The sequence below is a fragment of the Neofelis nebulosa genome, chromosome 6 (genome assembly GCF_028018385.1).
Source record: "Neofelis nebulosa isolate mNeoNeb1 chromosome 6, mNeoNeb1.pri, whole genome shotgun sequence".
Lineage (NCBI taxonomy): Eukaryota > Metazoa > Chordata > Mammalia > Carnivora > Felidae > Neofelis > Neofelis nebulosa.
In genome coordinates, this window is record NC_080787.1 from 57,856,887 (window position 1) to 57,870,473 (window position 13,587).

General features: G+C 39.7%; 1 protein-coding gene across 4 annotated transcripts in view; it reads left to right on the plus strand.

The window, feature by feature from the left end:
- The first annotated feature begins 3,122 nt into the window (after positions 1-3,122).
- Positions 3,123-13,587, plus strand: part of ZNF451 (zinc finger protein 451) — an 89,806-nt gene continuing 79,341 nt past the window's right edge. For 2 of the 4 annotated variants that reach the window (XM_058734323.1, XM_058734328.1), the window contains exons 1-3: positions 3,123-3,268; positions 3,819-3,902; positions 13,500-13,580. In XM_058734323.1, coding sequence (XP_058590306.1) covers positions 3,248-3,268; positions 3,819-3,902; positions 13,500-13,580 — 186 coding nt within the window. In that variant the 5' untranslated portion in view covers positions 3,123-3,247. The other 2 variants (XM_058734326.1, XM_058734324.1) reach the window with 2 other exon arrangements.

The following is a 13,587-nucleotide window of genomic DNA, read 5'->3' on the forward strand; positions in this document are numbered from 1 at the left end:
GTATATATATATACAGTGGAATATTACTCGGCAGTCAAAAAGAATGAATCTTGCCATTTGCAACTACGTGGATGGAACTGGAGATAAGGTATTAGGCTAAATTACAGAAAGACAAAAATCGTATGACTTCACTCATGAGGACTTTAAGAGACAAAACAGATGAACATAAGGGAAGGGAAACAAAAATAATATAAAAACAGGGAGGGGGACAAAACAAGAGACTCATGAATATGGAGAACAAACTGAGGGTTACTGGAGGGGTTGTGGGAGGGGGGATGGGCTAAAGGGGTAAGGAGCACTAAGGAATCTACTCCTGAAATCATTGTTGCACTATATGCTAACTAATTTGGATGTAAATTTAAAAATGATATTTCATCAACTTAAAAAAATGATAAAAATAAAATGCGCAAAGGACTTAAGAAAATATTTCTCCAAAGAAGACCTACAAATGGCCAACAGATATATGAAAAGATGCGCAATCATCAAGGACATGTAGATCAAAACCACAATGAGATATCACCTCTTAACAGAATGACCATTATATAAAAAACAAAAAAATATGATCTAGCAATCCTACTTCCAGTCATTTATCCAGTGATTTGAAATCAGAATCTCAAAGAGAGATTTGCATTCCCATGTTACCTGCAGCATTATTCTCAATAGACAGTGTGGAGTGTGGACATTACCTAAATGCCTTTGATCCACAGATCAAAGGGTAAAGAAAAGGAGATTTACATACACCATGGAATATCATGAAGCCGTAAAAAAGGAAATTCTGGTATGTGGTCTACCTAACATGAATGAACTTTGAGGACATGATGCTAAGTGAAATAAGCCAGTCACAGAAGGACAAATATGGCACAATTCCACTTACACGAGGTACCTAAAGTAGTCAAGCTCATAGAAACAGAAAGTAGAATGGTGTTGGCCAAGGGCTGGAGAGAACAAGAGTGGGGAGCTGCTGTTCACTGGGGTTTACAGTTTCAGTTATGCAGGATGAGCAAGTTCTAGTCACTGCTTATACTGAATTCTGTGTCATACACTTCGTTAACGGGGTAGAGCTCATGTTATGTGCTTTTTGCCTCAATAAAAACTAAAAAAATATGAATATTCTCCACCAAAAGAAAGAAAGAATAATATCAAAATAATATCACTGATCTAGATCTAAAAAATCTATTATGTTGTTTAGGATACAGTCTAAGAGAACTAAATTAGAGGAGTTACCAAAACCAGTGGTAGGCTCCCTCACCAATCTAAACTCATAAAGCAAAATAATGGATCCACGGCCCAAGTAAAACATAAAAAAATATAGCCACACAGAAAACATTTCCCCATAGTTAAAAAGTCTCCATTTTGAACCCTGAACCGTTCAGGAAACAACTCTGCTTCTTCCAAATCTAATCAGTCCCTACTTCACACGCTGGTCTTAACATCACGCAACCCAATCTCTTAATTTCCTCAGATTGAGAGGAGTCTCTAAACTTTGTTTGTGGTTTCTTCTCCTTTGCTACACTAAGCTAAATAAACCTAGTTTTGTGGTAACTACAGGCATATCTCTAATCTTCTTAGTGTGTTGCAAAGGATTTTCTTAAAAACACATAGTCTAGCTACCCAGAGAAAATTACTGTTGATGATTAAGTAGTTTTCCTAATTCAGGCATGGTTTTCTTGGCAGTTGACATGGTTCTTATCATATTACTTATCTTGCATTTTTGAAAAACAGGATTTTAGAAATTTTAGCTACACATTTTCAATGGAGATGAAAACACTATAGAATTATATTGGCAGAATACATCCCAAAGTTTAACCATTTCATTTTCCAGTCACTAGACATTTAAATGTTTTACAATTTTTCTATTACAAACTTGTCATAAATAATATTTTGCATACATATTTTCCTACAGACTAAGGTATGTCCTCAGGATAAAGCCTTGCATTGACAACTGAATTGAAGAATATGAGAATTTGGGAACTCCAGCCAGAGAAAGCTCGTTTTCCGATAGTTTTACCCATTAACTCCTACCTGTAATCAGTCTTTTATTCTCAATTTTTTCAAGAATTTTCAAACTTAGGCAGAAAAGCAAATGAAGTCATAAAGCACTTGCTGGAAAAGCAGAAAATAACAAATACCAAGAATAATTACTATAGGCATAAATAATCAGCTAGGTGTGGACATAGGCAAAAACAGGCATCGGAAAATTTAAAAGAATTTTCCGACTTTAAAAGTTCTTTTCAAAATTGTTGGTGTAGAAAAAAAAAAAAAAAAGCCAGACAGTTTTGTATGACATTAAAGTGAGAAAAACCACACAAGTAAACATGAGTCAACTATTTTAAAGACTGCTTTTTGAGTATGAACGCTGAAAAAAAAGCTATTGTAGTAAGGTAATACTCTGAGAATATCTTTAAACAGCGCATGTTTTCACTGGCCTAGAGCTTAATGATAGTTAGCTAGGCCTTGGCTCCCTGGACTCTTGCTTCGCCAGTTTTCTTCAGGCCAACCTGGAGACTGGAACTCTGGTCCTCAATTTGCCTACTCGGGTGTATTAATACATGCTATGGCTGAGAGAATGAAGCTAGGGAACAGGTGAGTAACATAAAGACACCTCGGATTTCTTTATCTCAAAATTCAACTACACCTTTACATTTCGGGCCCACTGCAAAAAATACAAAATTAAAAAAGGAATATGAGAATTTAATCCCCATCATCCGCCATTAGGCCAAAACTGACACCGGTGAGCTTCGATTCCACACCCATACAATACCCAATTGCAAACACACCTCCACATCCCTGTTCCTGCCCTTCACTATGAAACAGAACCTAGCCCGCCCACGGCGCCGCAAAGCTGCAGCTGACGTCAGCGTGGCAAAATGTGTGCGCCATGCTTTGGAGTCCTTTTCCGCGGTTTGCTACTGACGCCGGGACCGTCTCGGGCGGCACTAGAACTACAATTCCCAGGTTCCTGCGCGGCGCGGAGAAGGCAGGCCGGGACTGTGCGAAAGAGACTCCGGGGGATAGCGGGCCAGAGCCGGCCGCTCCTCCTTTTGAAGCGGTTTCGCACCTCTTTCCGCCCGCGGCGTCGGTGGCGTCGGCGGCGTCGGCGCTCACGCAGGGCGGGTCACGGCGGCGCGAAGCGGTGCTGGGCGGGAAGGGAAGTCGTGGCGGCGGTGGCGGCGGGGACAGCTGCGACGGCGGCGGTGGCGGCGGAGACCGCAGCAGCGGTGGTGCTGTCAGTTAGGCCGTCGGAGAAATGGGAGACCCGGGGTCGGAGGTGAGTGGTGGAGCGTCGGGCCGCGGCGTTCTCAGCCGCGTCGCGAAAGGGCTTTGTGTTTTGTTGAGTGTGCGGCCTGCTGTGCGCCCGCGGGGCGAAAGCCTCGGCGTCTCGGGCCGAGCCCAGCGTTCGGGCCTGGTGCGGGTCCGAACGACGACCCAGCGGTAACAATGGCCGCCCGGCCGCCCCCGGTCCCCTACGCCGGCCCCGGTGGTCTCTGTTGTCGCCGCTCTGCCCGCGAGAGCGACATTTTGAGACAGGATCGCTCTTCGGCGGTGAGCGTGCATCCCTCCTCCTCGAGCAGATAGGGGAATTCGCAGGGGCTGGGGAGTCGTTTTCGGCGTCCGCTCCCCGTGGCTCCGCGTCTGCAGAGGCAGAACGCGACTCCATGGAGTTCTGTTCTTAGTCGGATTTGCATGCAGTTGTGCTGTTAGGTTTCCTCAAGAGCTCGTTGTTTTAAAAAGCTCTTTCTTTTTCGTTCCTTTTGGGAAAGTCTCTTCCACCAAGTACGTGGCTGTATAGATAAGCGTGTTTTGGCTTATTTTTATAGATAATAGAATCTGTCCCTCCAGCTGGGCCCGAAGCATCTGAGTCAACAACGGATGAAAATGAAGATGACATTCAGTTTGTTAGTGTAAGTAGCAACGACATTCGGGTTTTTCCTAGAGTTCCAAGACTGCGCGTGGTAAGCCATTATGTGATTGTACTGCACCTGTCCACTCCTCATTGAGCAACTGTGTATGAACGTCTCATAGGTACTAGACACCGGGGAGCGTGGCGTAGGATTAGGAAATTTCCCCAAAGAGGCCTCGGAGCAGCTGCGGTAGCCGTCACAAAGACTGCCGAAAGTCCGTGGTGCTCACTCCATCACGCTTCTCGTGCGTTTATTTAGCGCTGTTTTAATGCTTAGTCTAGGCGTGTTTCCAAGAGGGACAAGGTTGTCCTGTAACAGATGACGATGCAGGCGAGGGAGAGAGGACAGGTGATGATGAGGAAGGAGGTAGAGAACAAGAAGGCTTGCAAGAACTCAAAATCTGAGCGTTATGTAGCTGCATAACATGAAGGCGACTAGCTTGAAGACTTCCCTGACCTGTGAGATCATGGTGTTTGTTACAGCATAGTGCAGGAGTTGATGTTCATATGGAGATCCCCGCATCACCAGGAACACACATATTTTTCAGAATTTCGTCCCTTCGGGTCAGTGGTCTTTAAGCATTACCAAGCGTAAATGTGCGGATTCCGGGGCCTCACCCTTCCATACCCACTGAATCAGAATTTGTAGGTGGGACCTAGGAGTCTTCCTTTTGGAAAGATGAAAGGACATATGAATCTCTGAACCACAGTTTGTAAAGCCTTGGTTTAGGCAGAGTGGGGGTTATGACGTATTTGGAGATGATTTTCACCCAAAACTGTCAAGAGTTGCAAAGGCTCAGCTTAAAGTGGTATCATAGTTAGCTAGAGAATACTTCTACTCTAAACCATTTTCTGAATACTGTAGTTATTTGAGGTTTGCTGTGAAACGTGTATAGTTTTTCTTAATAGATTGTAGTGTTTTTATGTTTGTTGGTTTGGGACAGTTTGTAAAGCTGGTTATTAAATGATATCCTCTATATACCCAACGTTAGGGCCATTGTGGTGAAACCATTCTTGTATTGTCTTTAATTGCTTTATTGAGGAGTCTTTCACGAGATCATTTTTTTGGCTGTCTTCACCATTGCTAGCGCATGTGGTACTTTTTCCTTTTATTTGAGAGTGAGAGAGAGTGCAGGTTAGCATGCAACAGGGGGAGGGGCAGAGAGAGAGAGAAAGAGAATTCCAATCAGGCTCCACCCTGTCAGCACAGAGCCTGGTGTGGGGCTTGATCTCACAAACTGGGATCATGACCTGAGCCAAAATCAAGAGTCAGATGTTTAACCACCTGAGCCACCCAGGTGCCTTTTGTCCTTTTATTTTAATTCTAGTGTGGTTAACATAGTGTTAAATTAGTTTCCGATGTACTTTTTCTTTTTTCTTTTTTTTTTTTTTTTAAGTGTTTGTTTAGTTATTTTGAGAGAGAGCATGGGAGCAGGGAAAGGGGCAGAGAGAGAATGCTAAGCAGGCTCTGTGCTATCAGCACAGAGCCCAACGCAGGGCTCGATCTCATGAATTTTGAGATCATGACCTGAACCGAAATCAAAAGTTGGATGTTCAACCAGCTGAGCCACCCAGGTGCCCTAACAGTGGACTGAAGTATGTTGGTAACAGGATTCTATGGCTTCTTAGGACAAATATTTCAGGTTGTTCCTGAATATTGGTATTTGGAGAATATTCATCTTGATATTTGTGTATATTAAAGAATGATATACTTCTTTATAAACTATGGGTGTTGGGTTGAGAATCATAGATGGAATTTATAAAAATAAGATTTGAAAAACTTTTTGGTACTTGTGGAATAAAAAATTACAGTATAGCATGTATGTAACTTAAGCTTAATAATGTATTAAGCTGAAGTTCAAAATACTCTTTATTTTTGAAATATTGTTTTAATTTTAGGGGCCCCTGGGTGGTGTATTGGTTAAGCATCCAACTTCAGCTGAGGTCATGATCTCACGGTTCATGGGTTCAAGCCCCATGTCAAGCTCTGTGCTGACAGCTCAAAGCCTGGAGCCTTCTTCAAATTCTGTGTCTCCCTCTCTCTCTCCCCCACCCCTGCAAGTGCTCACTCACTCACTCACTCTCTCTCTCTCTCTCATAAATAAAACATTAAAGGGGCGCCTGGGTGGCACAGTCGGTTAAGCGTCCGACTTCAGCCAGGTCACGATCTCGTGGTCCGTGAGTTCGAGCCCCGTGTCAGGCTCTGGGCTGATGGCTCGGAGCCTGGAGCCTGTTTCCGATTCTGTGTCTCCCTCTCTCTCTGCCCCTCCCCCGTTCATGCTCTGTCTCTCTCTGTCCCAAAAATAAATTAAAAACGTTGAAAAAAAAATTAAAAAAAAAAAAAACCATTAAAAAAAAAACTTTTTAAAAATATTCTTTTAATTTTAAATGTAGAGAATATCTTACATCTTTGTGTCAAGAATAAAAAATATATAGTGCAGGGGCACCTGGGTGGCTCAGTTGATTGAGCATCCAACTTCGGCTCAAGTCATGATCTCATGGCTTGTGAGTTCAGGCCCTGTGTCGGGCTCTGTGCTGACAGCAAGGAGCCTGGAGCCTGCTTCAGATTCTTTGTCTCCCTCTCTCTCTTTCCCTCCTCTGTTCATGCTCTGTCTCTCTCTCTCTCTCTCAAAACTAAATAAACATTTTAAAAAATTAAAAAATATATTGTGTGTGCACCTTGATACAACACCTTGTATTTATCCCTGTTGGCAAATACAGGTTCAAAGTTCTGATAGTTCCAAATGAAGAAGTGAATTATATGTATTAAGCACAATTACAGTTTTAGAAGAGATCTATGAAAAACATTGCTTCTACATTTTTAGTGATAACACTTAAATGATAATTAATGATAACTTAATTCTATTTTAAAATAAATTGAGATATAACCTTCTACTTCTCTCTGTAAACTAATCTTATCCTTGACTCCTTTAGGTGATGCTCATCCAGTAAAGATAACAAATTGTTCTCTGCTTAAGATTTCTTCAGATACAAAAATGGCATTATAATGTTGCTTCTTGATTTACTCTGGCTTGGATTTCTTAATTCACGCTCATTAATCTAATTTTCCCGTCTTTGATCACATGGTGGCACAGCAGTCTTTCAGTGGTTTGCAAAATATAGCAGTGTGCTGAAGGAAAGAAATAATAAGGATAATAAATCCCTTTCATTTAAATTATGTTGAAATATACGTACAGAGAACTGCACGGTTTATAAGTGTACCGTTTGATTTTTGCAAAGCCAATACCTGGGTGATCTCAAACATAATGTTACCATAGCAAAAACTTTTTATTTAAGCATTTTGCTCTCATTTTCTGTTTAGTTTAATAATACAGGTGTATCTCCACCACTCCCAGTTATTGTAAAGTAGAAACATTTGAAACCTATGAAAACTTTATAAGCTAAGAGGGTCTAAAGCAAAGAAGCAGTTACCATTTGCTTATATGGAAAAATTTTCAGCATTTCCAGACCCCAAAAATAACCTCTTTTTGGCTTTTCTGATACCTTAAAACACATCTTGCTAATGGATGTCCAAAATAAATTGAGATAAAGTACAGATGTTTACAGACATAATCCAAAGCTATGGCAGTGAAATGCTGAGTTTAATTCACAGGGAAGCAGCTTGGCAGTGGTACTGTCGCTGCTTGGGGTGCATACCGCCTCTGTAATGGTTTTCTGCAAAACAAATGCTGTACAGTATTTCTGTTTTTCATCACTTTTTTTTTTTTTTTTTTTTTTTTTGTATAAGAGAAAATCTTCAGATTTACTTCAGTTAGTGAAAACTGATACCAATGTAGGTCTTTCGTAAAAGTGAAATGGTGTTAACACAAGCTTTTTTTTTTTTTTTTTTTTTTTTTTTTTCCCCAACGTTTTTTATTTTTATTTTTGGGACAGAGAGAGACAGAGCTGAACGGGGGAGGGGCAGAGAGAGAGGGAGACACAGAATCGGAAACAGGCTCCAGGCTCCGAGCCATCAGCCCAGAGCCTGACGCGGGGCTCGAACTCACGGACCGCGAGATCGTGACCTGGCTGAAGTCGGACGCTTAACCGACTGCGCCACCCAGGCGCCCCCCAACACAAGCTTTTGAAAACTGAGAATATTTTTCTGATCCCTTATTCAGCCACCATCTTTCTGTCTTTCTTTGAAACTTTGTATATTTTAGTTAATTTACTCCCAGAAAATGGTTTTAGCCAAGAGCTGATGACATGATTTTTCACAGTGCTACTTGAGACACAAAGGCAACCTATTATAATCTTGGTAATAGCACATGAGATTTAGGTTTTAGTCAAGATTATTGGTATAATGCGGAATCATTGAACATATGGAAATAGTGAAGGAAATCAAGGTATAATTTCATCATTAGCTTCTGAAGCACATAGGTCAAGTGATAATACTTAAACTGCAGTAGGTAAGAGTCATGGGCAAAAATGTGAAGGTATCTTGGCTGGGTGTCTTGCACCTATAATTAGCTCAGTAAATAAAAATAATGCTGGAGCTCATGATATGCAAAGTCATGAAGTAAGTACTCTAGAACTACAAGAGATTAATTGAAAATAGGTCCTACCTGTAAGTGCCCATATTTCAATGTGGAAGATAATATAGGTTATGAGAACTGTGTAAATGGTTGTAGAAAGTAGTTATTTTATAAAAAGTACCCGGTGCTATATAAAAAAATAAAGGAAGCCTTTTTGGCCTAGGTAACATTTAGTATTTGTATTTAAAAGAGCATTTTGAAAAGAAATAAGGAAAGGCATCAAAATGGGAAAGCAGGGAAGATTCTGTGTAGTTTTGGAGGATAAAAACTTTTCAAGTGAAAGAGAAAAGGGTGGGCCAGATAGTGTAGATTTTGAATTGTGGTCTAAAAGTGGCAGATGGGAACCACTTGGAATTTTTGAACTGGGCAGGATTGCACAAGTAAACTATATCCCTGATCCTGTAACTGGAAATCTATTGAAAAAACACATGCATTATTAAAATTTTAGATTAGAGTTTTGCGTCAGTATTCAAATCCATATTCTTTTAGACTTGGGTAAACTACATTTCTTACAGTCCATATCTTAATGTATTGACATTATTTTCCATTTACAGTTGACCCTTAAACAGTGGGTTTGAACTGCGTGGATCCACTTGTATCTAGTTTTTTTTACAGTACTATAAATGTATTTTCTTTATGATTTTTGTAATATTTTTGGCTTTATTGTAAGAATACAGTATATAATAACATCATACAAAATACCTGTTAACCAACTGCTTATGTTATTGGTAAGGCTTCCAATCAACAGTAGGTTTCTAGTAGTTATGTTTTGGGAAGTCAGATGGCTGTATGTCGATTTTCAGTTCCATAATGGAAGGGAAGGTCATAGCCCAAACCCTCATGTTCTTCAAGGGTCAACTGTCATAGGTAATTGGTGTTTGGTTTTGTATGATAATCATTTTTCTAGTAGCAGGAATGAAAGCTTTTTGTGTCATTAATTTTTTTTTTTTTACTTAGAATATTAATATTAATTCAGCTGTGTTACTAAACTGTGTTGTTTGTGCCTGTGCTCCTGGCCCTAATTGTGCGGCCTTCGGGAGTAGAATCCTTTGGTTTTGTTATTGCTACAAAAGGGATGATGAGAGTGATGGTTTACTAGTTGATGAGTTGAGCAAATTCAAATAAAATGCCTTTAACTGGAGGACAACATGCATTTATACTTGTTAAGAACATAGGCAGTTACTGTAAACATTTTAAGAAATGTTTCTTGACATAATACACATTCTTATGGGGAATTAATAACTTATTGTTTGGTTAGTGTTATGAGTTATTCAGATTTGAGGGCAATAGCAAGAAGTCTTTTTTTCTCTTTTTGAAGGAAGACAAAGTTTCTTAAAAACTTAGGTAATAAGGGATTGATTTAAAAAAGCATGTAGAGGGGCGCCTGGGTGGCGCAGTCGGTTAAGCGTCCGACTTCAGCCAGGTCACGATCTCGCGGTCCGTGAGTTCGAGCCCCGCGTCAGGCTCTGGGCTGATGGCTCGGAGCCTGGAGCCTGTTTCCAATTCTGTGTCTCCCTCTCTCTCTGCCCCTCCCCCGTTCATGCTCTGTCTCTCTCTGTCCCAAAAATAAATAAAAAAAAAAAAAAAATAAAAAAAAAAATAAAAAAGCATGTAGAGTCACCTGGCTGGCTCAGTCAGTAGAGCATGTGACTCTTGATCTCAGGGTTGTGAGTTCAAGCCCCACGTTGGATGTAGTGATTACTTAAAAATAAAATTAAAAAAAAATGTAGTGTGTATACTTTGAACTTAACCTCAGAATTATAGTGACCACACAGCCGGTTATATATTTAGAGAATCAGGTGTACTTCACTTAGTTTTCTCATTTGTTAAAAGGAGTAATAGTAATAATTCACTGTTTCATCTCATAAAGTAATTGGGGATTAAATGGAATCATTTACATGAGAAGTTTAGTACAGTTCCTGTATAGGGCTCAAAGACAAATGTTATTGATGAGTAGTAAAATTAATGGAATACTAAAATGTTTTGATTCGTTAAGTTCGTTATGGTGGCATTTTTTCCATATCCATAACTAAAGTTTAGAGTGTGTGCATATAAGTAATATTTTCCTTGGGGATACTTCTCTTATTTTTTAACTCAGCCTCTGCTTTTTTTGGTGGTCTCAAATACATGTCATCGTCATCTACCATTCTTTCACATACAAACCCATAATTATTTGCTGAGTTAATCAATAAATATTCTAAATGACTCTTGGTTTTTCTCATTTTTGGATTTCCTACCCAGATTGTTTTTACTCTTTTAATTAGTGTGAATCATATGAAGTTGTCATTTTTCGCTAGTTCAGGAATAGTTGGTTGCATATCAGTCTAATGGTTCACCCTAGCAGTAAATTTGTAATAGTCTTCTTTCATCATTTCCTGCTCCTGCTATTTTCTGCTATTTCTGCTATTTCTGCAGCTGTTTTTAAATCCCATCTGTGACCATTTTCTTTATCCTGGGTTTTGGGGGTTTTGGGGGGGTCCTCTTCTACTTTTTGCTTTGTACTCTGTTACTTTCTTTTGTCTCTTTTTTCTCTGTTTATGGAAGCTCTCTCTGCCCCTCCCTCTGTGTATTTCTGGTAACCCGGAGACTTTCTTGGTGGGCTGTTGCTATGGACATGTAATAACAATTTCTAATGCACATTTCTTGAAGAGCCCAAAGTTAAGGCGTTAGAACAGGAGAAGCTAGCATATTTTTATTTCTTCTACTTCCTTGAATTGAATGTATAACATTGACAATAACAGTGGTAGATTATAGTCTAAAGGTAGGTGATTCCTCTCTGTTGACCATAATTGGAGAATATCCTCTTTTCTAAACTTCCCATTTTTAGGGGTACCTGGGTGGCTTAGTTGGTTAAGTGTCTGACTTTATCTCAGGTCATGATCTCACGGTTCGGGAGTTCGAGCCCCGCGTTGGGCTTGTGCTGCCAGTTTAGACCTTGGAGCCTGCTTTGGATTCTGTGTCTCCCTCTCTGTCTGCCCCTTCACTGCTCATGCTCGCTCACTCACTCTTTCTCAAAAGTAAACATTTAGAAAAAATAAAAAACATTTTTTTAAACTTCCATTTTTACAGCTCAGGCAAAAATCTTAATTACTTATTACATGATCCCTGTCCTGAAGTTCTGGTCTCTGGTTTTATCATAGTGCCTAGATAAAACCTGTCTGCAAGGATAGCAGTTTTCTGCTTGAGGAGAAGTTATAGCCTAAGGGAGAAACAAGTTATCTTTGAGACGGAATGTCTCTTCTAAGGAAGAGGATATTTAAAGATCTTAGCTTCTGTGTCCTGACTCTAGTCTTTCTCTGTTAGTTTATCCACTGAATAGATCGCTTTGGCTTGCCAACAGTCAGCTTTCTGCATCCTAAGAAATCTTTCCCTCAGCTATATTCTCTTCCTGTGTTCCTTTCTCTTATTCTCAACATATTAGAATTTAAAAAATAATATTCTTTACTCATGGCCTTACTGCCTCTTTTTTTTTTTTTTATTTTTTTATTTTTAGGTAATCTCTACAACCAACGTGGGGCTCAAACTTACAACCCCAAGATAAGAGTCGCATGCTGCATTGACTGACCAGCCAGGCACCTCTATTGCCTCATGTTCTACTTAATATTTTAGAGCCTGGCTTTTATATGCTTGCTACTTTCTTGAAAGCTGTTTTCAGGCATTTAAAAATCATGTTGCCAATTTCAGTGGCAGTTTTTTTGGTTGTCCATGTTTTTGACTGCATTTTGCATTGACAACTTTTTGAGGATTCTCTAGTGTTTTTGAATTTATCCATTCCTGATTCTTCTTCAGTCTTTAATTACCTGCTTAGCTCTTCTTGAGTCCTAAAATTCCAGCATTTCCTCAAGAGCCTCATTAAATTTCTTCTTTTTCCTCATTGTTTTCTTTGTTAGCAATATCATAGTTCAATTTAGTCTTCTAGAGGAACCCCTCCCAAATCTGTATTTCTAGCTATGTTTGTACATCCAGATTTCAGCCCTGCATTTCTGGCTTCTGCCAGTTAACTTTGTGTGCCACTGGTACATCAACCCATTATGTTCAAAAGAGTGTCGGCTTCCTGTTTCTGAATTCCAGATATATCCAGCTGGTTGTTCAAGCTTGAAACCTTAGGGACTTCTTTGATTCCTTTTTATTGTTGGAATTTTGTTTTTTATAGCCAATCTTTTTTTCTTTTTTAATACCCATGTATTGTCTTGTATATATACTACAACACTACTCTCTTTGCTGCTGTTTTTTTTGCATTATTTGACTGATTAATTACCCTGCATTTCCCACTCTCCATACTCATCTACATGATTAATTTTAAAGCACAGTACTCATGTTTTCCTTATCTTAGTATTTATTGATTCCCTCTTGCCTATGGAATAAAATCTAGGCTTTTAGGCCTAGTATTCAAGGCCTGATATATGATGCAGTTAGTATGGTTGGAAGCAGGATGGAGAAGAATCAGGTTTGATGTTTGACTATAGGAGTGGGAAATAAAGCCAAGCTGTTAGAGAACCACATGTTTTTGAGTCTGGTTATCTAACAGGTAATTAATACTCATCCCATCTAAAAAACATTGAATCATATCTGTGTCCTTATAGCACTAATTCCTTTATTATTAATAATCCTTCCTCAAAGAATAACATTGTCTTAATATTCTACCAAGGTTTAAACTCTTCCTTTTAGATCTTGTCATTAGTTTTTTTTTAATGTTTATTTTTTATTTTTGAGAGAGAGAGATAACGAGCAGGGGAGGGGCAAGGGTGGGGGTGCACAGAGGATCTGAAGCAGGCCCCAAGCTGCTCTTAGCATCCCCATGTGGGGCCTGAACTCATGAAGTGTGAGATCATGACCTGAGCCGAAGTCGGGCACTTTACCAACTGAGCCACCCAGGTGCCCCATCATCATTTCTTACTCATGTACTCTGAATATTTTTCTGTGTGTGTGTTCTAATTATTTTCTGGCGCCCATAGGCCGCCTCTTTAGAGGAATTCTTGCCAGTCCCAACAAAAAAAGTGATTAAGTGACTGGTTTAGTTTGAATAACTACATGACTTGTTAATTTGCTTGATTGTTTCATAGGAAGGACCATTAAGACCTGTTCTGGAATACATTGATCTGATCAGCAGTGATGATGAAGAGCCTAGCACCTCCCATAGTGATGTAAGTA